We start from the raw sequence: 27,184 nt of genomic DNA, 5'->3' as shown, positions 1-27,184 counted from the left end.
ATAATATTATATGAAAGGACCGATTTCTCTGCACTCTCTCTGGCAGTCATCCCAAGATGTAACTATGTTAACTCTCTTTCCCTTTAAAATAGTGAAAAAAATAAGTTTGTTCATATTTGGGCAGCCTGTTATGACCGGAACGCATTTCTGCTCACCGCCCTGAACAGATCTGATATGCCAAGATTGGGTTCCAGAGGCTGTTTCTAAGTCTGTTTTCATGAAGCTTGCAGTCCCCCGCTGCTTTCCATAAAATTGTAGCATAAATTGGTCTTCGGAAGCTTCAAAACCCAGCATATTTTATTCCTTACTGAAGTACATACTATTGGGTGTCTTTATTTTTTCCAAAACAAAGCAAAAGTTTGCTCTAGGAATACCTGTAGTGGCCCATAAGAATTTCAATGATCCCCCCTCTCCTGTCTCCCCAGAGGAAATAAATTGGCAAGGTTCACCGTATGTTTGGGTTTGCCCAGTTTTTACTTATCCTAGTGTAATTATTCATCATGCCACCTTCACTCTCAGAAGCGACCTGGTTTGGATGATGAATTACACTGTCACCTCTTCCCCAGGAATTTCTCAGCAGCTGGGGTATCTCCTTTGCTACCTCACCATTTACATGGAGGACTTTCTCCCTGTCCAACAAAAGCTTCAGCCACAGTGCTTTCTCCCAGGTAACTGGGAGGTCCTCACATGTGCCCAGCCTGTTTTGAATGCACATTAGCCCAGTAGGCGTTCCCTCAAGTTTTCACATTTTATCATCTCCCTCCCCTCCCCCATCTTGCTGATAATTGTCATAGGCAGGCCAGGGCACTTAAATTTATGTCAAAAGTAGCGTTATCCTTCAGAACTATATATTCTGCAGCTCAATTCATCCTCACATTTACCTCACATGTAGGTAAATGTAACATTCCTCATTCCTCACCAGTTGCAACTTAAAAAATGATACCTGCTTTCAAGAAGTTCATCTTAAACGTAAACCTCTTCTTACTAGAACTTTTAACACTCACTGCTCTTGCGCTCAAATATAAGGTCCTTTTATATTCATCAAGTATCTCAGAGGCACTCATGCAAACGCAGGAAAAAGGTTCAAGCTGAGTAAGCAGTAGCAAGTAGCAATAGCAAGGACGCATCTAAGGAGACACACAACCCCCAGCTCCATGATTGGTCCCAGGCAGAGTTTTGTTCACAGGATGAACCATCATAAGTATAGGACCTTCTACATTGGAAAAACAAAAACAGGGAAGCCTGGGTGGCTCAGTCGGTTGAACGTTCGGCTTTGGCTCAGGTCATGATCTCATGGTTCGTGAGTTCAAGTCCCGCGTCGGGCTCTGTGCTGACAGGTCAGAGCCTGGAGCCTGCTTCAGATTCTGTGTCTCCCTCTCTCTCTGCCCCTCCCCCACTCATGCTCTATTTCTGTCTCTCTGTCAAAAATAAACATTAAAAAGTTTTTTTTAAAAAAAACAAAAACAAATCCACTTCTCAATGATGATTACCTTTTGTGCTTAGGTAACCGTATTTTAACCAGCATAAAGGGCTTTATGATTTGGAGGCTCTCTTTTCCCCTCACAAGCATCCGCATTCCTTGGGTAATGTATTCACGGCTTCAAAGAGGAAAAGCAAATGTTTTGAATGTGGGATGCTGCTATCTTGAGCTAGTGCAGGATGAATTTGGGGCTGTAGTTTATAGATTAGGATGTGGACTCTCAAGGAAAAATTTGTTTTTCCATTTGTTTTAACCAGGCGACTTTCGGATGGTGGTTGGAGAGGATAAGACAAAAGTGTTGAATATTGTGAAGCCCAACATAGCCCACTTTCGTGAGCTCTATGGCAGCATACTGCAGGAGAATCCCCAAGTGGTGTATAAAATCCAGCAAGGCAGACTGGAGGTAAACTGTGTGTGGGAAATAATTTACATTGTTCCTGAGGCAAGAGCTATTTTAAGAGGAAGAAGTAAGGGTTAGAACAGTATGACTAGTGTGATAACATTTGCAATTTAAAAAGTAAGTTTCATATGGAAACATACTCTTCTGTGTATTTGGAATAATGCTAAAAAGTAACACAAGAGACTAGTAATAAGAGGCCACCTTTGGGTAGAGGAACCAGGGCTGACATGGGAGAGGGACCTGTCTTCACCACGTTTATCTTTTTTTGCCATTTGAAATTCTTATTATGCATACTAATTACCAATCAAAAATGAGTGAAAATAAACTCTCAGATTTACCTTCTTTTCGTCCCCAATCCCATTTGTGTCCCCAGATGTAACCTTACTGACAGTTTGGCATATATTCTCCCAGATCTTTTGTGTGCATTTTTGTATTTATTTGTACATATACACATGTATGAAGAAGTTTGGTCTTTGGTTTTGTTTTATATAAATGGACTCTTACTTACACATATTATTCTGATGCTTATTTTTCCCCAGTTGTTATGTTTATTATGTCTTGGAACTTCCCTTTTGAAATATCAAATAAAATTTTCTTTCAGAGTATCTTTAAAAATTATATTATTAAGTATTTGAAAATAAGTATTAAAGAACTTTTCCTTTGAGGAAAGTGATTTGGATTTAAGGGTTTTTTTTAAACTATAAAAAACACGGGTTTTTATTTTATGTTTAGCATAAAGAACACTGTATTTTACTTTTTTTTTTTTTTAAGAGACAGAGAGGGACAGAGCACAAGCAGGGAAGGGGCAGAGAGAGAGGGAGACTCAGAGTCCCAAGCAGGGTTCAGGCTTTGAGCTGTCAGCATAGAGCCCGATGCAGGGCTCAAACCCAAGAAAGTGAGATCATGACGTGAGCCAAAGTCAGAAGCTCAACGACTGAACCACCCAGGCACCCCTGCATTTTACTTTTTAAAAAAAAAAATTTTTAACATTTATTTATTATTGAGAGACAAGGAGAGATAGAGCATGAGCATGGGAGGGCAGACAGAGGAGGAGACACAGAATCCGAAGCAGGCTCCAGGCTCTGAACTGTCAGCACAGAACCCGACTAGAACTCACAAAGCTGAGATGATGACCTGAGTCGGTTGGATGCTTAACCTACTGAGCCACCCAGGCACCGCCCCCCACCCTGTATTTTACTTTTTTAATGCTCTTCCTCTTCCAAATAAAAGGGACACCTAATAAGGTTTTTTTTTTTAATTTTTACTTTTGTCAACATAATGCATGCATATGGGTTTTTTTTTTTTTAAGTCTACTTATTTATTTTGAGAGAGGGAGAGAAAGAATCCCAAGCAGACTCTGCACTAGCAGCACAGAGCCTGATGCAGGGCTCAAGCTCATGAACCACGATCATGACCTGAGCCGAAACCAAGAGTGGACACTTAACTGACTGACCCACCCAGGCACCCAACATGCACGTGGTTTAAAAACCAAGTGGTACCTCACAGTTTATAACGAAAAGTAGCCGTTCCCTCCTGTGCACTTTCCTACTCCTCAGTGCTGCTTCCCAGAGGTGAGGGCTACCCTCTCGCTAGAAGGCCCAATGTTTACCTCCATGTCTCTAAACAATATGATTTGACTGTTATTTCTTGCTTTCCCCTCTTTTATGCTGCATTTTTGTCACCCGTCTGTGAAAGAAGAGGATTTTTTTACTCTTATGCCACTCCCATCAACGTGCACTCACGCATGTGCGTACGCACCCCCACCCCCCCCACACTTCCCTTGCCACCTCACTTCCTCTTGCTTCACATATAGTTATTTCATAATTTTCGGTTAGGTTAATATTCAATATTTATTATGAGAACTTATTTTTCTTCATTGCTGAGGTATACTACTATGAAACTTCCTTTCCTGAACAAATTTGTTTTTCTTGGAGTTAATAATTGTCTCATTTTCTTCATTTGCTTGGTTTTCTGTGTACCTATCACTAATTCATACCCTCTTATAAATCTTTATAGCTTCTCCCCTTATAGACAAACATCAGGCATTTTCCATTTCTTGTTTTTCTTGGGGACATTTCTTCCTAGAGCCCTGCGTACCCTGTCTTTTCTGGACCGGTTGTTTTCTAGGCTTGCTGCACAGCTCTTCTCCTGGAACATCTTTTCATTATCACCCTGGGGATTTTTTCTGCCTCTCTTCTTTGGTAATTTTTTATTTTCTGCATCTTTTATCTTCCTCTTTCATGGTAGCACTTTAATTTTGGTGAATTGTACCTTCTAGTACCTCTCTAACATCGGTTGCAAGGAAGGTAAATTTTTTGAGACTATGTACATCTGAAAATTCTACCCTTGCACTGACTGATGGGGTACATATCACATTCTAGGTTGGAAATAATTTTCCCGTAGACTTTTTAAGTCGTAGCTTCACTTTTTCTAGTTTCTGAGTGTTGTGTTAAAAAGTCCAGCGGCATGGGTGCCTGGGTGGCTAAGTTGGTTAAGTGTCCAGCTCTTGGTTTTAGCTCATGTCGTGATCTCACAGTTCTTGGGATCAAGCCCTGCATCATGTGATTCTCTCTCTCCCTGTCTCTCTGCCCCTCTCCTGTTCATGCACATTTTTTTCTCTCTCTTTCTCTCTCTCTCAAAAATAGATCAATAAACTTAAAAAAAAAGTCCAATGACATTCAGATTGCCTGTCCTTTAGATGTGACCTTTTTAGCTCTTGGACAGTGTTTAGGATCTTTTCCTTTTTTCTAATGTTCTTAAATTTCATGATGGTTTGTCTTTATATATGTGTTTTTCACTATTATTCTGGCATTTCATGAACCTTTTCAGTCTGGAAATTCATGAGCTCCAGTTCTAGGAAATTTTATTATTTCTATAATAATTTTCTTCATACCCATTTTCTTACTTTGTTCTTCCTGGAATTTCTGTTAACTGGTTGTCAGACCGCCTGGTTTGATCTTTTTTGTTTCTCTTTCCTCTTTCCTGTTTCCTTGGGGATTTTGTTCTGCTTTCCAGAAGGATTTTTCAAATTGATCTTGTAGCACTTCTATTGAATTTTTAATTTCCTCTGAATGTTCTTTTTTTCTTATAGCATCCTGTTCTTGTTTTATAAATGCATTAGCTTTCCTCAGCCCTTTAGTAGTCTTTATTATAATTTTTGAAGTTCTATCTTTGTCCCTACATGGTCTCTGTTTCTCTTAGATACCTTTTTCATTTGATTCACCCTTGTCTGCTGTTAGAAGCTTTCCTCAAATGTTTGGATATCCTTTGTGTCCTGTTTTTAAAAAGAGAGGCACTCTCTGAAAATGCAGACTGGAAGTTCTTTGTGATGGACAGGGCTCGTCAGCTATGGGCTTCACTGCAGGATTATGGGGCAAGAGGGACCTGGCTTTTTCTTTAGAGGACCCCAAGTATCGCTATCTGTAGGATTTGTCCAAAGGGACATCATCTACTCCCTGGTTCGGGATCAGGAAGGATAACATGCCTACCTGCCAACTTTCAGGAAACTTTTGGGAAACTGAGCAAGGGGAAAGGGCTGGAAATTTTCTTTGACTGTGAATATAAACGTTTCCAAGTTCCTCACTATGGCCTGTGAAAGTCTGCATAATCTTAAGTTCTCATTGTTCTCTTCGCCTGGGGAAACTTAAGGGGGTAAGATGAACTACAGTTCCCAGGCTGCATCTGGTCTGAAGCTGTAACTGACACCCACCTGCTCCCTCAGTGACTACCTATTCTAAATTCCCCTCACCCTCATCTGGCATCTGTGCTGGGCTCAACCTGGTGGCCCAGACCTTCATCCCTGAGGGGCCTGAGACCGATTACCGTGCCCATCTCAGGCTATGGTTGCTGCCCTTTCCATCTACCACCAACATTGGGCAAGTGATGCTGAGAGATTGTGCCAGTAGCCCTACCCCTGATGATGAGGATCTGTTACTTCTGCCAGTATGGTGACTCCTTTCAGTGTCTGCTGGCATGGGATCTGAAGGCAGTAGGTGGCAGTCCTAGCTTCAAGTTTAAAGTCCTAAAGTTATGGAGATGGGAAGCGCACATTTCCCAAGTGGGTCACTGGGAATGTTGGTAGGCAAGGCCGTCTGTTACACGCCTTGGTTCCCAGACCTATGTATTCCACCAGTTGAGAACATAGTACTAGATAGCAGGCATTACTTTAGGATGTGCACTGCACCCTGCATGCTCACAGAGTACCGTCTCCAAGCTGCTGCCTCAGCTGTTCTTCATTGTTCGGCCATAGCATTTTTTACCGGCAGCACTATTGGCATTTTAGGCTGGATGATTCTTTGTGATGTGGGCCCCAAGTTTCCCCGTTTTGAGAACTGCTCTATGAGTCTGGCAGCCTTGGTGCAGTGTTTGGTAGGAAGAGTGGAGCCATGGTCCTGTGCCATTGCTACATCTGTGTACCTCTTGTGCTCTAAAGTGGGTCCCCTAAGTGATGTTACACAGCACAACCATGTTGGGGAAGCAAGTATTCTGTAAGCCCTGGAATGGTGCTGGCTAGGTCCTGCGGGCAGGAAAGGCAAACCCATACTCAGTATATGTGTTATTTCCAACCGAGATGAATTGCTGCCCCTTCCCATGTGGAAGGGGTTCAATGTAGTCAGCCTCCACCAAGTGGCTGGTTATTCTCAAGAGATGGTCCTATTTTCAGGATCTCAGTGTTGGCTTCTGTTGCTGTCAGGATAGAGTTTCCAAAGCAGCAGTAGCTAAGTCAGCCTTAGGCCTAGGCAGAGCCTCTATCCCCGTCACCATGGCTACTCCTTCGAGAAGCCAGATGCCAGCACTGGGATGACAAAGGCTGTTGAATCAACTGGCTGAGTTTTTCTTTTGGTTATTGTTGGTTCTTTTGTGAAGGATGCTCATGCTGGACATTAACATACAATACAAAGATCCTAACACCTATGCCCACCTCCAGTAGGTCCATCCACATGCCTCTTCTGCCCAGTTTTTTGTCTTCAGTCTTCCAATCTTTTTCCTTTTAGGTGCAACCAACCAACGAACCGTGCTTTGGTCCCCATGAGTCTTTGTATATTCTTACCTGGGCCCACTTTTCCATGTTGTGTGCATGACCAGGTACACTCCCTGAAGCATACCCATTTGGGAAGATTTTCCCTTAATGTCTTTCAGGGCCATCCCTGAGTGAGGCTGTAATGCATCATTTTTAGTTTGTACATGCCAAGTCAAATCCTCCATGAAGCAAGCTCATCCCTTATCTTCCCCCAAAATCCAATCACAAGGGAACCTTCCTGTAGCCATATGCATGACCCAATGGGAAAGTAGAACGGTATGCACTGGAACAACTGTGCTGTACTCTACGTTGTACAGCTGTACACGGTTGTGCCAATGCACAGTAGATATTATGGGGGCCTAGGCTTCCTGTTTGTGGAGCTCACTACTTCTGGCCTTACTTCTGTCCAATGCTAGTATACCCCTTTCATCTTCAGTGCAATACTGTTGAGCCTGCCTGACCTTAAGACTTGATGGATACAGGAGGTTCCAGCTCGTGATGGGCAGTTCTTGATGCATGGTGACTTGGTGACCCATGGTTAGGAGCTCCATCTCTCCATCTCTCCGTCTTGTATCTAGGAGCTGATTTCAAATGGTGTATGATTCTTCACTGCATATGGCAGGGCCTTGCCCCAGAACCCTAGCAGTCCACATTGTGATCTCCTCGAGGGAGCCTACCACAAGCTTCCTGTGGCTTCTTTTTATACTGAAGATACACTTCGTACTATAGAGTTTACAGGATTGTGTGGCCCAAGGGGTGGGGCTGCTTGCACTACTGCCTGGATCTTTCGTAGAGCTCTTTTCTGCTCTGAGCCTCACCAACCTGACATCCTTTTATATCACTTGGTAAATGGGTCTGAGCATGACACCCAAGTGTGGAATATGCTGCCTCCAAAATCTGGAGGGCCTACCAGGCATCATGCTTCAATCTTAGCAGTGAGAGGTGCGAGATGCAAGAAACTGATCTTAACTTTGGGGAGGTTGTCCCAGCATGCTTCACACCACTCGACGCCTAAATACTGATGTGTTTAAACTACTGATGTGGTAGGGGTGCCTGGGTGGCGCAGTCGGTTAAGCGTCCGACTTCAGCCAGGTCACGATCTCGCGGTCCGTGAGTTTGAGCCCCACGTCAGGCTCTGTGCTGATGGCTCGGAGCCTGGAGCCTGTTTCCGATTCTGTGTCTCCCTCTCTCTCTGCCCCTCCCCCGTTCATGCTCTGTCTCTCTCTGTCCCAAAAATAAATAAAAAACGTTGAAAAAAAAAATTTTTAAACTACTGATGTGGTAGGCTCCTGAAACTTCTACCCTCTGGAGTATGTCTATCTATCAAGGACTCCAGTGTGCTTACCCCTTGTTGTTTATCAGGTAACAGTAGCAACATACCATTGACGTAGTGGACCAGCATGAGATTATACAGAATGTCCAAATAGTCTGGTTTTCTTGGGCTATCTTATGACAGAGGATGGGAGAGTTAACATAGCCCTGAAGCAAACCATAAGAGATACTGTTGTCTGTCTCATGAATGTGAGCTGCTTCTGATCCAACTGCCCAGTAAGAATGGAAAAGAATGCATTCCCCAGGTCTTGGCCCCATCCAGATACCTGAAGTTCTGTTGACTTGCTCTAGCAGACTTACCACATCTACAGGAGATGTAACAGGGACTTCTACTTGGTTGAGTTGTGGTAGTCTACTATAATCTTCCAGAACCCATTTGGCTTTTGTGAGGGCCAGACTTCATGGAAATATGATGGAAACCAATAGGGTTCTCCAAAGAAACAGAGCCAGTCTGTGTGTGTGTGTGTGTGTGTGTGTGTGTGTGTGTGTGTGTGTGTGTAGAGAGAGAGATTGAGATTTTAAGGAATTAAATTGTGGGGTCTGTCAAGTTTGAAATATACAGGGAAGAGCCAGCAGGCTGGAGACCCAGGAAGAGTAGTTTTAAGTCTGAGGGCTATCTGGAGGCAGAATTCCTTCTTCCTCAGGAGACTTGAGTCTTTCTTCTTAAGGCCTTTGACTGATTAGATGAGGCCCACCTGCATTCTAGAGTGTAATCTGCTTTACTCAGAGTCTACTGACTTAAATGTTAATTATGTTGGACCAAGCAACTGAGCACTATAGCCTAGCCAACTGACACAAAATTAAATATCACACCCCTGCATCTTTAGGTTTACAGATGGCATTAATCTCTGCCTTTCCTCCTGAAATGTGTTGGGTTTTTTTAGTTACTCTGTTGGATAAGAGGTAAAAATGGCAGCTTCAGAGGCTTCCACTCGCTTCCATATTATGACAACTCCAGAATGCCATCATGGAATATGCTTTTTAGGACCATTCCTGGTACCTATTGGTAGGATGGGAATTGAGTGGATCTGAAGCAAGCCCTCATCTGATCCTATGGTGGCGCTGTAGAGCTAGATGGCCCTTCCTAGTTATCCTAGCTTGGGGAAGAGAGGCCAGTGGTACCCCTTCATCTTCTCATCTTGGGATCCAATCAGCTCCCTTTGGTTGAGGATAAGTCTGAGAGAGACTGTAAGAGAGGGATCCAGCTGATTTTCCCAGCAGCTAGTGGAATGAGTACCTTGGCTCTTTAGCTCATCTGCTTTTTTAAAATGTCAGTTGTATTGAGATATAATTCACATACCATAAAATTCAGTGGTTTTTAGTATATTTACAGAGCTGTGCAACTGTCACTACAATCTAATTTGACATTTCCATCAGTCCAAAAACATCCTTGTTAGCAGTCCCTAGCTCCCGTTCCCCACAGGCAACCCCTAATCTGTTTTCTGCTTCTATGGATTTGTCTGTTCTGGACACTTCACATAAATGGAAACATACAGTATGTGGTCTTTTCCATATCTGCTTTTAAAATGCAGTTTGAGGGGCGCCTGGGTGGCTCGGTCGGTTAAGCATCCGACTTCGGCTCAGGTCATGATCTCACAGTCCGTGAGTTCAAGCCCCGCATCGGGCTCTGTGCTGACAGCTCAGAGCCTGGAGCCTGTTTCAGATTCTGTGTCTCCCTCTCTCTCTGCCCCTCCCCTGTTCATGCTCTGTTTCTCTCTGTCTCAAAAATAAATAAACATTAAAAAAAAATTAAAAAAAAAATAAAATAAAATAAAATGCAGTTTGACTCTCACAATTTAGCTGAATGCTTTCACTACCATGTTTTAATGGAGAATCAAAGAGTAAAGATGATTACACAGAATTTAGCAATTTATTTGAACATGTCACCTAATATTTTGTCTCTTACACATGCCTATAAGCAAAAATTCCAGTGCATTCTTTTCCTCAAGAGAAAGCAGTAGCAAATACTTTTTTTTTAATTAAAAAAAATGTTTTTATTTATTTTTGACAGAGAGCAAGAGAGAAAGAGCGCATGTGAGCCAGGGAGGGGCAGAGAGAGAGGGAGACACAGAATCCAAAGGAAGTCTCCAGGCTCTGAGTTGTCAGCACAGAGCCTGATGCGGGATTGAACCATGAGATCATGACCTGGGCCCAAGTCGGATGCTTAACCTACTGAGCCACCCAGATGCCCTGCAAATACTAGTTTTTAATTCCTCATATTACTCAAGCCATTTGGCATCTCTGAAATTCCTGAAAGTTTCATAGATAAACCCTTACAGAAATATAAGGTCTTTTTGGCTAATCTCAATTCTTAGCCCCAAAATATGAGTCCATAAATGTTATTTCTAGCAAATCTACAAAAATGTCCGCATTTTTTGTCCTTTGTCTAAGCAAAGCTGAACAGTGGTCAAATCCTGTGAATTTAGAACCATCTTAATGATGAATATGAAATATTCAGGTTAAAAAAAAACCTTTACTTTTACTGGAGCCACAAGATAATAGTATATTCTTCTTATTTGCATTAATTTTATAGAAAACTAGAAAATCCAGGCATTAATACTCAATAAATACTTGTGGAATGAAAAAAGGTGGTAGAATGAGTGAATTCTAATTGTTAAGATGTTAGTCATATCTGGAAAATCTGAATCTGAATACATTTGTCTAATTTTTTTCTTATTGTTCTCTTAGTCAAAGTTAAAACCTAAACATTTGTTGAAAGAATACAAGACAGATTCTTACCTGGAAAATAATGGATGAGTTGTTGAGGGCAGGGTTACTGGTTCTCACCTGGGCAGGCAGTCGATGTTTACATGATTTTGTAAAAACTTAGTTCCATGAAGCAAAGTATATTAAACTGGAGTTAGGGAAGCAAGGTGTGGCCTCGGCTCTGTGGCTAACTTTTGATTCACAGTAAAGTCTGATGCATAGTTTTGTATGTTTTGTTTCTGTATTTGTCTTTCAACTTGATGTATTTAGAATTCTTGGGAATAGAAACCCCTGGTTTCTATTTCTTACCTAATCCTAGGTAAGAAATAATGACAACTAAGTTTTATTGATGCAGGTATACATTCCTTTATTCAACCAATGTTTTTTGACTACCTCCTGTGTGCTAGGAGATTAAAAGTGAATAAGCTTAGTCCTTGTCATCAATTTATTCCTACAGCTTATGAAACACAGCATGGTAAGTCAAAGGCCCAGAAGGCAGGAGACACGAGGTTAGAGCACCCCTCTCTCCTACTGGCTGTATAATCCTGGGTGTGTCACTCAGCGCCCTGCCCCTCTGTTTAAAATGGAGAGAGGGTTTGAGTGCCTGGATTTGCTGAACCTCAGTGAATGTTAACTGTAGCCTCACTTCCTTTAACTGCTGGATTTAAGACAAATAGAAATTTTAAAACTGAGAGTGAGAAATTGATCCTTGAAAGAGGCTTCTATTCTTTTCTCATGTAAAAGTGGACTATGACAGGAAAAGAAGTGGCTTTTTTGAAGGAACATAGGATCTGAACTCTTAGGCATTCAGTTTCAGAAAAGGAGTAAGTCTCCTTAGTATGCCGCCCAGGGTATGGGTTCATGTATGTTTGTGTGACTTGAAAGCCATATGTCCTTGAATCTTTATAGAATTCAAAGAACTTACCATAGATATTATCTTTTTTTTTTTTCCTTAGATAGATAAAAGCCCAGAAGGACAATTCACTCAGCTAATGACATTGCCCAAAACCTTACAGCAACAAATAAATCATGTTATGGACCCTCCTGGAAAAAACAGAGATGTGGAAGAAACTTTATTACAAGTTGCTCATGATCCAGACTGTGGAGAGGTGGTGCGACGAGGTATGTTTATGAATTTGACGTTGAGGAAGTGCTGGCCGTGGGTAAAAAGCAAACTTTGTGACGGAGACATATTCTTTATTCTTTTTGCTTAATTGAGATCAAGAAACAGATTGTCTCAGGGAAGAAGAAAGCACTAACAATCTGGGGTTTTTCCAAATCTAAATTGTCATTTGTTTGAAGCAGGGTGGCGTAAGTACTTCTGTTTTCAGATTCCTGGGTCCTAAATCACTGTCAAAGGGGGAAACAATGTTTGTTTTGGTTCCAAGAGCATAACTTCTAGAAGTTATTCCAAAGACTCCTCTGTGTTCTTCACGGTGGTCTGAGAAGGAAGGAGACTGGTAACTTTTAGTGCTTTTGTAACATCAGGAATACAGTTTTCATCAGCCAACTCCCCTTCGATGTGTCTCTGTGTGTTCACTAGATTCCCTCTGACGTGGCCCGTAATATGTTCCACATATTATCCCCAGAGCCTTCCTCATGTTTACCCAAAAATCTTATCTTCGGAGATCCACTTCCTTTTGGAGGTGTTAAAGATAATGTAGAAAGGCAGTCAGTAAAGAAATAGTTACGATTGAAAACAACTCCCTCCCCCACATACCATGTTTTCCTGTTTTACTGAGTACGTATTTTATGAACTCCTCAAGGATGCGGGCTCCTGCACTAGATGCTCTTGACCGTGACGGTACTGAGCGTTAACTCCAGTGGGCGGACCCACGTACTCTTTCGGGGACCTGCCCCGGGCTGTCAGAGCATGCATTCAGGTTACCATGTACCTATTCTGAAGATGAGTGAGGAGGCATATTGTTTGTTCTTTCCCACTTTAACATGATTCTGGTCACAGGAGTCCTGTATATGTTTTCAGAATGAAAGCTCTTCTCCTAGGCAGAAACTTTGGGGTTTTTCTTTTAACTCATTTCAAATCTTGGGGTTGAGAACCAGCAGCCTTAAGCAGATTTAAAGTCATAAAATGACCTTTGAGGGTGACTTAATCCACCCCCTATTAATAAAGGTGAGGAGGACCAGGCCCAGAGGGGACCAGGCATTTGTTTGTGCTCACAAGTTGGTGACATGGCCGGCGGCTCCGGGCTTCTGGCCCTCAATCCTGATACCCTTCCCACTGTCATTCTGTGACACCAGGACAGAGATGGATTTGCTCATTTTACTGGATAACTGGAAAGAACATTTAGTTTTAGGTTTTAAAAGTGTTAAGATGACTAACATCTGGCTTTTTTGGCCTCCTTGTTGGTTTTTTCTCACAGGGCTTTCAGCAATTGTGAGACCTTCTAGTATGAAACAGAGCACCAAAGGCATTTTCACTGCCGGTAAGAACTTTGGAAAATCTATGCTTGATGTGCCTCCTGGATTGAGTGGCCTCAGCACTCCTGATTAAAACATAAAGCTTTATCTGTATCCTGCAAGTACTTCTGAAGTGCTGAATTTTGATGGGCATGAACTAGGACATAGCAATGGCGTACAGACAGACAAAACGGAACTGTCATCTGGTCTAGAGAAGTCAAACCATGGGAGGTGATGTTGGAAGCCTTGCTCCCCTCTCAGTTCTCTGAACAACTCCTCATATACAGCTTGTCCCCTGGCTTTTGGATTTCTGAAAGTTACCTGTGCATATTGTTGCAAAAGCGGCAGTACCTTGCCCTTCCCCCCACTGCCCCTCTCCAGAGACCCGTAATGGGTGCTTTGTCTGCCCTGCCCGTTTTCTCTGTAGTGGGTGCATGCTGCTGCCTCCCTCCGTTTCAGTTCCAGGCATCATCTGTTGACTGCTCGCTCTGGCAGGTTAGAATTTGGCTCTCGCACCCACCCTGCCCCACATACTCACCACTCCCATCCCTTGGTCCTAAGGTAGTTGCTTCGACGAAGTCAGTTGCCTGAGTTTACAGCATATGACTCTGCTATTGTGATTCATAGGTGAGCCACATCATACACTTTGCTTTCCCTGCACCACTGTCTTTTCCCACGTAGATCATCTTCCATGTCTTGCGAGAGGGATCCCGTCTCCTGACTCTTGTGCCTTTTGTTTTTGCGGTGCCCGCTCTCATTTTGGGGAAGCACGCCATCCAGTCATTTCCTAAGAAAGGATGCAAGGAGGCAACTCTGGAGACCGTATACAACTCGAAATATCTTTAGCTTACCCTCACATGGAATTGACACTTAGGCTGGAGAGAGATAGAAATCACTTTTTAAAGAATTTCAATATTATTATTCCAATTGTCTTCCCACTTGAGGATTGCTATCGAGGCCCAACACCATCCTGCTTCTCAGTCCTTCATGTGTGTTCTTTCTGGAAGCCGATTAGGTCTTCTCTTGCCCCAGGGCTCTAACATTTCTCAGGGATATACTTTGATAATGAATCTGTTTTTATCTATTTTACTGGGTACTCATTGCCCTTTCATTTTGGAAACTCAGAAAAAAAGAATATAAGAAAATGTTCTTTTATTGTTGCTTTAAGTTCTCATCTGTTTTCTCTCTTCTCTTTCTGGAACTCCTTTTTTTCAGATATTGGACTCCTTTGGTTTTGAAGAGCCCTTTGGTTTTCTTTCATCTGTGTTTTTGTTTTTATCTCTTTATCTTTTTGCTCTGCTTTCTGGGAGATTTTCTCAACTGTAGTTTCCAACCCTTCTATTGAGGTTTTTGTTTGTGCTATTATATGTTTTAATTTCCAGGAGCTCTTTCTGTTTTGTTTTGTTTTGTTTTGTTTTTTATTCTCTGAATGTACATTTAAAAACATTTTTTTTTAAACATCCTGCTGTTGTCTTATGGGCCTAAGCATTTGAACATAGCTTTGAATATTGCTACACTGCCCTCCAGAATGATTGTATCAATCTATAGTCCTACTAGCAGTAAAGGAGAGTTCTCATTCCCCCCCATTTTCTCCAGTACTTGGTATTGTCAAATGATGGACTTTCCTAGTTCAGTCTTTTGTGATGTGACCATCTACTGAGCCTCTCTCATGTGCTAGCCATGCAGGATACAGAAGTGAACACAACACCATCCTGCCTTCAAGGAGTTCATAAACTAGATGTATAAATTTGCAGTAACAAGGGATAGATGGCACAGAGCTAACCCAGAGAAGCGAGTAATCTTCCAGCCTGATTCTGATCCCTGGGCTGAGATTGCCAGGAAGCTGGTGTGGTCACACCTCTTAACCTCTCACCCCAGCTGCCTGGATACCCAACACAGTGTTTGGCCTCGAGGACACAGTGTTGCCTTTCTGAATCTTTGGGAAGATTCAGCCAAAAATTCAACAAAGATTTAGTAGCACATGTGCCAAATCTGCTCAGCTAAAGATTTTGCTACCACTCAGGAGTGTATAGCTTTGCATTTCCAATTAAGATATTTAATCTATGATCCTGCTGGCTTATCCTAGCAAGGTGAAGATGAGGCGTCTTTGTTTGCTTGGGTGGTTCAGGCTATTAATCTGTGATTTGCATGATTGCAGCTCCTTGGGTGGGGCTGAATGCTTTTTTTTTTTTTTATTTTTCTTTTATTTTGAGCCTCTTATGCTTTAAAGAATTATTAGATTCATGGATTTTTTTTTTTAGTTGTGATCATGTTTTAAAATGTTTCTTTTAGAAATTAAATTAAAATTTTTACAGATGAAAGGACAGGATGTCTGGGATTTGCTTCAAAATCAAACATGGTGGAGGGAAGTGGGTAAGGGGTAGATAACACCAGATTGGCCATGAGTTGATATATTGTTGAAGCTGGGTGAAGAAATGAGACATACTGTAATATTCTATTATAGTTTGAATTTTTCTCTAATAAAGCATTTTTCTAAATCCATCATCATCTTGAGCATCAACCTGAAATGAATCTTTGGTCCTCTTTCCACTCATTCTTTCCAGTGGCCAGCAGAGGGCAGTGGGTGACACCTAACAGAAGCCACAGCCCAGTGTTTCCTTGTGGCCGTTCCTAGTGCCCAGTGCTGGTTCCCCTGAGTGCTCACTGCCTGCTTCCTTTTCCTTTCTAAAGATGCCTTATTGGATTGTGGAAGCCCAGAGTAACAGAATGTATGCAGCCTGCTCTGAGGGTGCAGAAATTGTGAAAAGTGTTGGGCATCCCTTCAAGGTCTATGGGTTTACTGACCTCACACTCTGGCTTCTCTGGTTTTACGGTGGTTTGGGGCTGTGATGAAGGCAGCCCAGGCCAAGGGCAGGGGTTTATGAGCCCCAGAGACTAGGGTTCATATTCCAACTTAAGTACTGTGCCTTGGGCAAGTTACCTAATTTTTCTGAGTTTTAATTTCATAGGGATAATTAAACCTGCCTCACCAGCTTGTGAAAATTACATCGTAGGATATATAAACGCATCCAGCACTGTGCCTGGTCTTTCCCTTTTTGCTATTATCACCTAAAAGGTTTCGTGACCCCTCCTTAGAATATGCGTCTTTGCACTGTCATATTCAGATGGCACGAGCCCACCCATTAACCAGGTCTCCAGTGGGAGTAAACTACAAACAAAAGGGCCTGAGTGGCTGGTTTACTGTTTGTCTTCCCTCTCTTTTCACATCAAGGTTCTGAACCTCTATGCTTCTGTACATTGTTCTTTAGAAGTCCTTTTGTTGTGGTCATGGCTGTTGTTCTGCTTGCTGCACTAAGACAAAATCCACCAAGTCCTACCTGTGTTCAGTTTTTCAGCTAGCTGGTGCATCATGTGCAGGTGAGAATCCCAGTGTATTTGATGGAGTTTGTATTCGTTATTAGCCATTCTCATGCCTCCCTTCATAGCCTCCCACTGGGGGGGAGGGGTGAAAAGGAAGGTTCAGACTTCCCCCTTAGCTAATGAATACCTTTTATATTGAAATATGCTTAGCTTCAGAGGTACATAGCTAACCAAGGAGCTAAGCTTCGGGTCAGAAGACCTGGACTTGTGTTGCAGTTATTCATTTGTTGCCTCTGTAACCTTGGTATGTTAATTAGCCCTTCTTCCTTGAAATGGAGGGGTTACTAATACCCAGCTCAGTACATGTTCTGAGAGGGTCCAGTATGTACCTAGTAGGTGCTTTATAAACTTGGGTGAGTCTAGATCTAAATTTCACTCTATTCCTAGGAAAGATAGAGGCCAGGCATCTATAACCAGCCCAGAGGTTTGCCTTTTCTAACAAACTGTTCGATAGCACGATTGCCTGTTCTCATGTAGTCTTACTACCTCCAAAGCCAAACACTGTTTTCCCCTTTTAGACTAACTCACCATCAGCTCAGGAGAAGTGAAAGGCCATTTAGTCTCCTGATACTGGCCTGCTCCTCTTTTCATGGTGGCAGCAGATGGCATCACATCTCAGACTGGTCACAGAAGACCAGCTAAGCAACCTGTCATATTATTATTATTATTATTATTATTTTTTTTTTTTTTTTTTTTTGAGAGAGAGAGACAGAGCACAAGCAGGGAAGGGGCAGAGAGAGAGGGAGACACAGAACCCGAAGCAGGTTCCAGGCTCCAAGCTGTCAGCACAGAGCCTGATGCAGGGCTCGAACTCGTGAACCACAAGATCATGACCTATGCCGAAGTCAGACGCTTAACCAAGTGAGCCACCCAGGCGCCCCACAATCTGTCATATGCTGATCAGCAGCAGCCTTCCCGTTAACAACCTGCTTCAGTATTCTGGTATGGGAATAAGAGAGAGATGGTGGAATATAGTGATGAGAAGTAAGCAGAAGCCAGTGAAGGGGGGCCTGAAAAGCCAGGCAGAGGAATTCAGAGTTTATTTTGAGGGCAGAGGGAAGCCACTGAAGGATTGTAGCAAGACCTCGATGGCTACAGAGAATAGAGAAGAGAGGGAAAAGAGATAAAGCTATTGCTCGGGAAACTGATAGCTCTGGTTGCAGCCAGTCAGTGGAGGAGTTAGGCAGTCTGAACTCATGTCATTGCAGGCAGAGAGGAGAGATGTACACAATATTGAGAGGGCAAGTTACCTGTTCCAGATGATTGGAGGGACATGGGAAGTGAAGGAGAGAGAGGAGTCAAACAGAACTCCCAGGTTTCTGGCTTGGAAAGCAATGGATGTTGCTGCCATTCCCAGAGGTGGGGGCAGTCAGGGAGGATGATGAGTTTAATTTCTGAAATCTTGCTTTATTTTTCCCCACCTCACTTCCTGGTCAGTCATAATTGACTCTGGAGACGGATACCTATTTACCTCTCTAGCTTCAAAGGATTCAACTGAATTAACAAAACAGGTTTAGTCTTGTTCCTAAAAAGTTTCTGACATACCTGAGGGGTTCCTTACCAGCCCTTTCCTGGAACACGATAGAATGATCATTGATTATCCTCTGCTTCTTCTGATTTCTTATTACTAAAACACTTCTTCCATTTTTTGGTACCTACATATTAAATAAGAAGAACGTATAATAGTTATGGGTTTTTTTTTTTTCCAGCTTATTATTTAACCCAAGAGTCCTTAAAATAAGTTGTACTTCTGCTTCAAGAGATTTTCTTCGTAGATAATGTCTATGGTTGGAAAATAATTGGAAGACTGTTTGGGGGCTTGCTGATTTTCCCTCATAAATATCTGAAAAGTAGAATTATGGGAACGGAGAGCCCTCTCACAACCTACTCCTGTCTCTGCCTCACATTGTTTCCTGGAGAACCGTGTCTGTCATCAGACCCGTCTTGTTTAAAGTCACATAGGGATTCATGGTCTTACATGTGAGTAATTTTGCTGCAGGTCACATGGAACAAGCTAGAAATCAACAGAAGTAAAACCTTAGGAGCCATATGTTGAAGTAGATTTCTATATGCTTCCAAAACAGGTCTGACTTTAGATACTAATCAAAATCCATAATGACTCACTTTAGGTAGATAAGAATCTGTCTAAAGACACGGTATCTAAAGAGATATTCCATCTTTATCCTTTGGAGAAGGAGCAAAGACAATGACGGTGGTTCTAAATGTCTTCCCCCAAGACACATTCTAAATACAGACTTCCTAAATCACCATCCTTTTCTATAGAAAGAGAGCAGAAACCAAAAGTAGACTTAAGGTAAGCCAAGTAGAATTCTGTGGATTGTAAACTGTAAGAGCAGAAACCATAACTGTTGTCCATACCAGTATTCCCAACAGCTAGCTCGGTGTCTAGTATTATATAGATGCTCGATAAATACTGGCTCAGTGTATTTCAGTGACCGAATAAATCAAAGATTCGAGGCTTTTGGTAGTAGAAAAAAGATCTCCATATGTACAGAAAATGCATATATCAGAAATTTGGTGAATTTTCACAAAGTGAACACTCATGAACCTAGACCCAGATGAAGAAATAGAACAGAACCATCCCCCAGACGGTGTGCCAGTCAAGGTCACTGTTCCTCCAGTAGTAACTAGTGTTTGACTTCCAATGCCATGCTTCTGTTGTGCCCATTTTGAACTTTAAGCAAATATGTAGTCTCCTGTGTCTTTCACTCCCCATTAGATCAATGAGATTCAACATGGTGGTGGGAGCAGCAATAGTTCATTTATCCTCATTGCCACGAGCCCACTGTATGATTATACCACAGTTTACCCACTCTATGTTAATGGTTTCTTGGGTTGGTTCCACTCTGGGGCCATTATAGGTAGTGCCACTGTGAATGTTTCTGTACCTGCCTTTTGGTGAGCAAACCTGTGCATTTCTCCTGGGTGCATACTTAGGGGTGGAATTACAAGATCATAAAGTATGTGAATGTTCAACTTTGGTAATACTACCCAATAGTTGTCCAAATTACACTCCCACTAACTGAGCTCCTGGTGCAGCTCCTCCTTACTTGATACTATTTTTTTTTCATTTTAGGCACCCTGAGGGGTGAGTAGTGGTATCATATTGGAGTTTTAATTTACATTTTTCTGATGGCTAACGAAGCTGGGCGTTTGTTCCATGTTTATTTGGATATCCTCTTTTGTGAAGTGCCTATTCTAGTTTTTTTGCTCATTTTTCTACTGAATTGTCTATCTTTTCATGTTTTTCATTTTTTTTTAATGTTCATTTTTGAGAGAGACAGAGACAGAGACAGAGAGACAGAGCATGAGCAGGGGAGGGGCAGAGAGAGGAGACCCAGAATCCAAAGCAGGCTCCAGGCTCTGAGCTGTCAGCACAGACCTGGATGTGGGGCTCAAATTCACAAGCCGTGAGATCATGACCTGAGCTGAAGTCGGACGCCCAACTGAGTGAGCCACCCAGGTGCCCCTGAATTGTCTACCTTTTCTTACTGAATTCTCTGTAAAGTCTGGATACAGGTCTTTTGTCTGATATGCATAGTGCGAAAGTCTCCCACGTGGTGGTTGTCACTTCACAATCTTGATGGTGTATTTTTTTTTAATTTTATTTAAATCCAAGTTAATTGTATATAGTGTAGTAATAGTTTCAGTAGAATTTGGTGATTCATCACTTACATATAACATCCAGTGCTCATCCCAACAAGTGCCCTCCTTAATGCTTATCTCCCATTTAGCTCATGCCCCCACCCACCACCCCTCCAGCAGCCCTCAGTTCTCTGTATTGAAGAGTCTCTTATTGTTTGCCTCCCTCTCTGCTTATACCTTACTTTTCCTTCCTTTCTGTTTTATTTCTTAAATTCCACATATGAATGAAATCATATATTTGTCTTTCTCTGACTGACTTATCGCTTAGCATAATACGCTGTAGTTCCATCCACATTATTGCAAATGGCAAGATTTCATTCTTTTTGATTGCTGAGTAATATTCCATTGTATATATACAGAACAGCAAAACATGGCTACATGGTGATGCTCATGTACTTTAGGTATTCTTTATCCGTCTTCTTTATCCATTCATCAGTGGATGGACTCTTGGGCTCTTTCCATACTTTGGCTATTATCAATAGTGCTGCTATAAATATTGGAGTACATGTGCCCCTTTCAATCAGCACTCCAGTATCCTTTGGATAAATACCTACTAGTGCAGTTACTGGGTCACAGGGTAACTCTATTTTTAATTTTTTTGATGAGCCTTCATACTGTTTTTCAGAGTCGCTGTACCAGTTTGCATTCCCACCAGCAGTGCAGAAGTATTCCCCTTTCTTCACATGCTCACCAACATCTGTTGCTTCCTGAGTTGTTCATTTTAGCCTTTCTGACAGATGTGGCATGGTATCTCTTTGTGGTGGTTTTAATTTGTATTTCCCTGGTGATGAGAGATGCTGAGGATCTTTTCATGTCTGTTAGCTATCTGGATGACTTCTTTGGAAAAGTGTCTATTCATGTCTTTTGCCCATTTCTTCACTGGATTATTTGTTTTTTGGGTGTTAAGATTGGTAAGTTCTTTATAGATTTTGGATACTAACCCTTTATCTTATATGTCATTTGCAAATATCTTCTCCCATTCTGTCAATTGCCTTTTAGTTTGTTGATTGTTTCCTTCACTGTGCAGAAACTTTTCATTTTGATGAGGTCCCACTTGTTCCTTTTTGCTTTTATTTCCCTTGCCTCTAGAGTCATGTCTAGTAAGAAGTTGCTGTGGCCAAAGTCAAAGAGGTTGTTGCCTATTTTCTCCTCTAGGATTTTCATTGTTTCTTGTCTTACATTTAGGTCTTCATCCATTTTGGGTTTATTTTTGTGTATGGTGTAAGAAAGTTGTCCATGTTAATTCTTCTGCATGTTGCTGTCCGGTTTTCCTAACACCATTTGCTGAAGAAGCTGTCTTTTTTTCCATTTTCTTTCCTGCTTTGTCAAATGTTAGTTGGCCACACATTTATGGGTCCATTTCTGGGTTCTCTATTCTATTCCATTAATCTCTGTGTCTCTTTTTGATTACAACTTTGTAATACAGCTTGAAGTCTGGAATTGTGATGCCTCCAGCTTTGGTTTTCTTTTTTAACCTTACTTTGGCTATTTGGGGACTTTTCTGGTTCCATACAAATTTTAGAATCATTTGTTCTAGCTCTGTGAGAATGCTGGTGTTATTTTGATAGGGATTATATTGAATGTGTAGATTGCTTTGAGTAGTATTGACATTTTAATAATATTTGTCCTTGCAATCCATGAGCATGGAATATTTTTCCATTTCTTTGTGTTTTCTTCAATTTCTTCTATAATCTTTCTATAATTTTAAGTGTATAGATCCTTTACTCGATGGTATCTTTGGATGAAAAGATGCTCTTAATTTTTTTCAGTCCAGTTTATCAATGTCCTTTATGGGAGCAGCTTTTGTGCCCTGTTTAGGAAATGTTGCCCACTCCCAACCTCATGCACTGTTATTCTTCTACCTGAACTGCAGTTAGAATATTAAGGCCGAAAGAATTCTTTGTTCCAATCTGTTGGTTCTTAACCTTCTGCAAATCCTGGCTCCCTGTGAAAATCTGACAAAAACTGCACACTCTGCACAGAAATGCACACGTGCACACAGACAGCAAACTTTCCTACAGTTTCCTCCTCACTTTCCTACAGACTGACGTTGTTAGAGAACCCTGAACTAGTCCAACCAGTCTTTTTGCAGATGGGAAAGTCAAGGTGCAGAGAGAGTGAGTCACAAACTGTAAGTTTGTGGTCCAGCTGCAACTAGATTTGAGGTCTCTTGACTCCTATTCCAGTGCTCTTTCTAACACAGTTCCCTCCTGCAGTCTTTCTGAGACTCACTCTGTCAGAGCCATCAAAGGGAGAGACTGTTTTCAACGAAGAGAGGTTTCTGTGCAGTAGCAGCAAAACATGGCTACATGGTGACACTCATGTACTTTAGGTATTTACCTTAAATGTTATGCTCCAAGGAGTCTGTACGTAAGGTTTGTGAAGTTGCGCTGGGACTTAACCATGGTTGATGCGTCTTCCTCTAGCTGTGACTCAATGCCCTGGGGTTGCTATGTTGAACCTTACTGTATGCACCACCTGTGTTCTGCTTAGTGTCTTGATTGGCTCCGGCTGGAATATTAAAAAAAAGAACCTTACGTAATAAGTTTCCAGTCTCAATGCTCAACTGGGTGAGGTTCACCAAAGTGGTTGCTCCAGGGAGAAAATTAAAAGAGGCGGAGGCAGAGAAAGGAGCTCTGAGCTTCTTGACTACGCTATGTCAGTTTGCAAATAATCACTAGAAAAGCTGGGCCAGAGTTTATAGAAGTATTCGCTAACAATTTTCCTGATATGCTGCCTTTTTACCCACCACTGCCTGCAGTAGCTTCTTTGAAGGTTCTGAGTGGACTGGGCAGCTTCCAGGTAATACACCCAGGTATTTTCAAGAGACCACTCAAACCCCCATAGTAGGAGTCTCCAGAGTTAATCCTATTACTCATCCACAAAGCTTAAGGTGCACTGTCAGAAGTGTGTGTTTCAGACTTGCAACACACACCACAATTTGTATCTCATGATGAAAAAGACTGTTGGGATCTTTGGGCCACACCCTGAAACACAGACTAAATGATCTCATCCTCAGCACAAAGGAAGTTGAGCCCATAATACCGTCTGCAAATTGGATCCTATTAGATCTGACAGACAAATAGCATCCCATTATTCTATCCCATTTTACTTCTGTCCCATTGGCCCCCAGAGAGCCTCTCCTCCGGTTTCATCAGGTACTTGTGATTAAGTAGGTGGGGAGCTAGAAGGTCACATATCTGGATGAGGTGCATCTGTCACATCATTTCAAAAACGTTTACCGAATACCTGCCATATGCCAGGCACTGTACTAGATGATGGGGATACAGGGACAAATGAGGCATGCTCCCTGTCCTTAAGGAGCTCCCAGTCTAGGCAGAGGGACAGCTCAGTAAACTGACAAGCACCACGCAGTGTGGTAAGTGCTGTACGCATGACCAGCACAGGTGCTGTGGGACCAGGAGGAGCAGCATCTGAATCGGCCTGGGGCGTCCAGGAAGGCACTTCTGCAGAAGGAATCTGAAAGGGGGATGGAGTGAACAGACGGAGAAGGATGGAACTGATACCTGTTCTGGGCAGGCCGGTGGGGTACTCAGTGACACAGTGGCAGGGAACTGGGGGTGGTTGGGATGCAGGCACTGGGAGTCAGAAGGGGGGCTGCGGATGTCCATTTACATGCAGCGTTTTGTCTTTGTTTTCCTTTCTCGTTTTTATTTTTTTATTTAATGTTTTATTTATTTTTGAGACAGGGAGAGACAGAGCATGAACAGGGGAGGGTCAGAGAGAGAGAGGGAGACACAGAATCTGAAACAGGCTCCAGGCTCTGAACTGTCAGCACAGAGCCCGACGCGGGGCTCGTACCCACGGACCGCGCGATCATGACCTGAGCCGAAGTCAGCCACTTAACCGACTGAGCCACCCAGGTGCCCCATCCTTTCTCGTTTTTAAAAGAGCTACTGAAGTCAAAGGCTGACGATAGACTCAATAGGCTCGTAACTCGAAAGATTCACTTATCCCATTAACTCAGGTACCTTTGGCATTCATGTCACTGTGGCAGTAATGCCTAAATCAGAATCTCTCCCCCTTATGTTGACCATGGTGATCCTTAATCATCTTCGGCTCCCAGGATCTCCTGGGCCCCACCAATCAGCCCATCACTGCTGCCTTCCAAAGACAGGTCTCTGATGAGAATATCATGGAAGCTCTAGCAGAGTATCTGGTCATCAAGCCCCAACTTTCTAACCATCTCTTCTTTTTGTCTTTTAGGCATGAAGAAAACAGTGGTTTATAGTTCACTAAAACTACACAAAATGTGGAAAGGATGGCTGAGGAAAACATCCTGATTTTGCTTGCTTTTATATATGTTATGTGTAGTTGAATAAAGTGATCCTTTTTGACAGAACAGCGTTTGTCACTTTGACGCACTGCTTGAATTTGAAGATACCTTGGTTTGTATAATATTTGATTTTGAAACGTATGTGTTAGACATTTATCCAGGGGAGACCCAAATGCCTTTGAGGACTTACCATGAGAAGAGAAGAATCCTCTTTACATACAAAACCATCTGTGTCCTGCTCACATAGGAGCTTTAGCTGTGGTCTGCGTTTTGGTACGTGAGAGTCAGTGAACGGAGAAATTATGCGTACAGTTGTGGACATGCAGCCCACGGGTGACAAGCAGGGAAGTGTGGCTACCTCTGTCTCTGAAGTCTCCTCTTCACCTGGCTTTTTCCATTGAGAGCTCACAAGTGTCATGTCAACATTTTCCTAGACCTAGGCTTTTTACATTTCTCTTTGTTCTCCTAGAAGGTGTATGACAGTAACTTGTGGGTGAGGAGCCTGTGACCATCACTTGCAGAGCCTTCCCTATCGTAACAGGAATGTTTGAGTAATAGGCAACCCACCGCAGAGGGCTTTGAACAACAAACAATACATTAGCTCAAAGAACTGAAAAGCTAACAGTGTGGTGGGCTTCAGGGTTGGTTTGATCAGCAGGTTGACAGGATCGCTCAGGACTGTTTCTCTCCAACTCTTCTCTCTGCCTTTTGTGGTGTTGGCCTTATGCTGAGGCTGTCTCCCCCTCATAGTTCTGAGACTGCTGGCAACAACTTCAAGGGCTATATGCTTCCCCATTTGCATTTGGGGAGACAGACCGGGTTTCCTTCAAACTTCCTCTTAGAAAAGCAAGAAAACTTTCCAGCAGCTCCCAGCAGGCCTCCGTCTGGTTTCATGGGCCCTAAGTGGGTCACTTGCCCATCCCTGAGCCAGTAAGTACAGAAGCATGGCTGATAAGCTTAGGCCTGAACCACTTGCTCCAACCCAAGAGCCAGCTGTCCCTCAAGCTTATGGGATGTGGGGAAGGTGTGGATGCCAGGACCTTTCCTGATGAGGTGACCCAAATCCTCATTCCTGAAGGAGCTGTGTCCTTATTGGATTGCTCTAGTTAACTCTTGTTAACTTTTACTGTTGAGCATGGCTCCAGGTTTTACGTATTGAACAGTGAGAATTTGATAGTGCTTACTATTGTGCAGAACATTTCTCATGACTCTTATCTTCATAGCAATACTATCAGTAGGCACTATTATCCAACTTATAAATGAGGAAACTGAAGCTCAGGTTAAGTAATTTTCCCAAAGTCACACTGCTAGTTAGATGGGAGAGCCAAGATTTCAAATCCAAACATTTGAATAGTCTGAATCAAGCTCAGTGTTCTTAACCACTGTGCTATTCCACAACTGAGCACACAATAGGTGCTCACTAAAGGGTAGTGTTATTGTTGATATTACTTCCATTTGACTGATACCTGTCTTTTGGAGACTCTTTTATTCACTGCCCTGCAAAACTAACCAGTTAACTAAATAAAGCTTAAATAAAGAAATTTCTTTGATTTCTGTCCAGAATTCTTTAAAACACTGTTCCAAAATTTACAGTCATCTAATGAAAGGCCTGATCCCCAAAAGAGTGCTTCCTCACAAATTGAGAGTCATGGCTTCTAGTGATAACATTTCCCTTTATTACCCAGGTGACCTTGGAAAAAGCTTTGGATTTGGTGACCATAGCCTCATCAGATTCCAGGTCAGCTGTACCACAAATCAGCCAGGTGACATTGGGCCCTCTCTGAAGGAGTTGATGCTTGAGTGTTCACACTCCGCTCGAAGGTGAGCAGGCTTTGGGAGACTGGAGAAAACATAGTTGGCTAAGACCATAAATACAATACAATCCAACACTGGTGGGCTGCCTTGGCCCACAATCATATGTCAGAACCCAAGTGACGCCTAGATGAATGTCAGAATGTCCATGTGGTCAGAGATATTCCTTCATACTTTGTCACAGAACTTCTTAGTAATTCTGTAGCTCCCTGGGGGGTTGCTGAGGGGTCTCTATGGCCAGAGTCTTGGATTGCACTACCAGCTCAATCATGAATTCCTTTTAGGTACTATGTGGCCGATGTGTCTTCAAGTCCCATGTCTCCCTCCTGAGCCTTGCCCTTCTGTTGTCCTGGAGCTGGCCGTCACCTTTAACAACCAGATACCACTGCATTAGACTCAGAGAAGATGCTCATTGCTCTAGACACTGTCCCACCAAAAAGTTACTGAGCTAGTCTAACCCACAGAAATGCCCGTTCTCCAAATCCCAACTTGTGGTAAGGAGCAAATGAATTAGTTTTATAGGCACAGGTGGGTATCTGTGAAAGTACTTTTAACAAGTGAAGGATTGAATGGAATAGGGAAAATGACCTGACATTTCTTCAAGGCCGAAACACCAGGTGTGATACATGAACTGCTTCATTTAATCCTTAGGCTACTTCTACAACATAGATA

General features: G+C 42.5%; 1 protein-coding gene across 4 annotated transcripts in view; it reads left to right on the top strand.

The window, feature by feature from the left end:
- Positions 1–26,956, top strand: part of TAMM41 (TAM41 mitochondrial translocator assembly and maintenance homolog) — a 51,280-nt gene extending 24,324 nt beyond the window's left edge. Inside the window, exons 5-10 of one of the 4 annotated variants that reach the window (XR_006214965.1) lie at positions 1,738–1,883; positions 11,895–12,060; positions 13,320–13,382; positions 24,631–24,812; positions 26,386–26,521; positions 26,797–26,956. Coding sequence is in view for 2 of the 4 variants with exons in the window: in XM_042979523.1 (XP_042835457.1) it covers positions 1,738–1,883; positions 11,895–12,060; positions 13,320–13,382; positions 16,589–16,716 (503 nt within the window). In the remaining 2 variants the exon portion in view is untranslated. Of the gene's footprint in view, positions 1–1,737; positions 1,884–11,894; positions 12,061–13,319; positions 13,383–16,588; positions 16,735–24,630; positions 25,681–26,385; positions 26,522–26,796 lie in introns of those variants that run through there. The other 3 variants (XR_006214966.1, XM_042979523.1, XM_007075448.2) reach the window with 3 other exon arrangements.
- The last annotated feature ends 228 nt before the right edge of the window (positions 26,957–27,184 follow it).

Source organism: Panthera tigris, chromosome A2 (genome assembly GCF_018350195.1).
Source record: "Panthera tigris isolate Pti1 chromosome A2, P.tigris_Pti1_mat1.1, whole genome shotgun sequence".
Classification (NCBI taxonomy): Eukaryota; Metazoa; Chordata; class Mammalia; order Carnivora; family Felidae; genus Panthera; species Panthera tigris.
The sequence above is the reverse complement of the archived record's forward strand: the minus strand, read 5'-3'. Positions and strand labels throughout refer to the sequence as shown.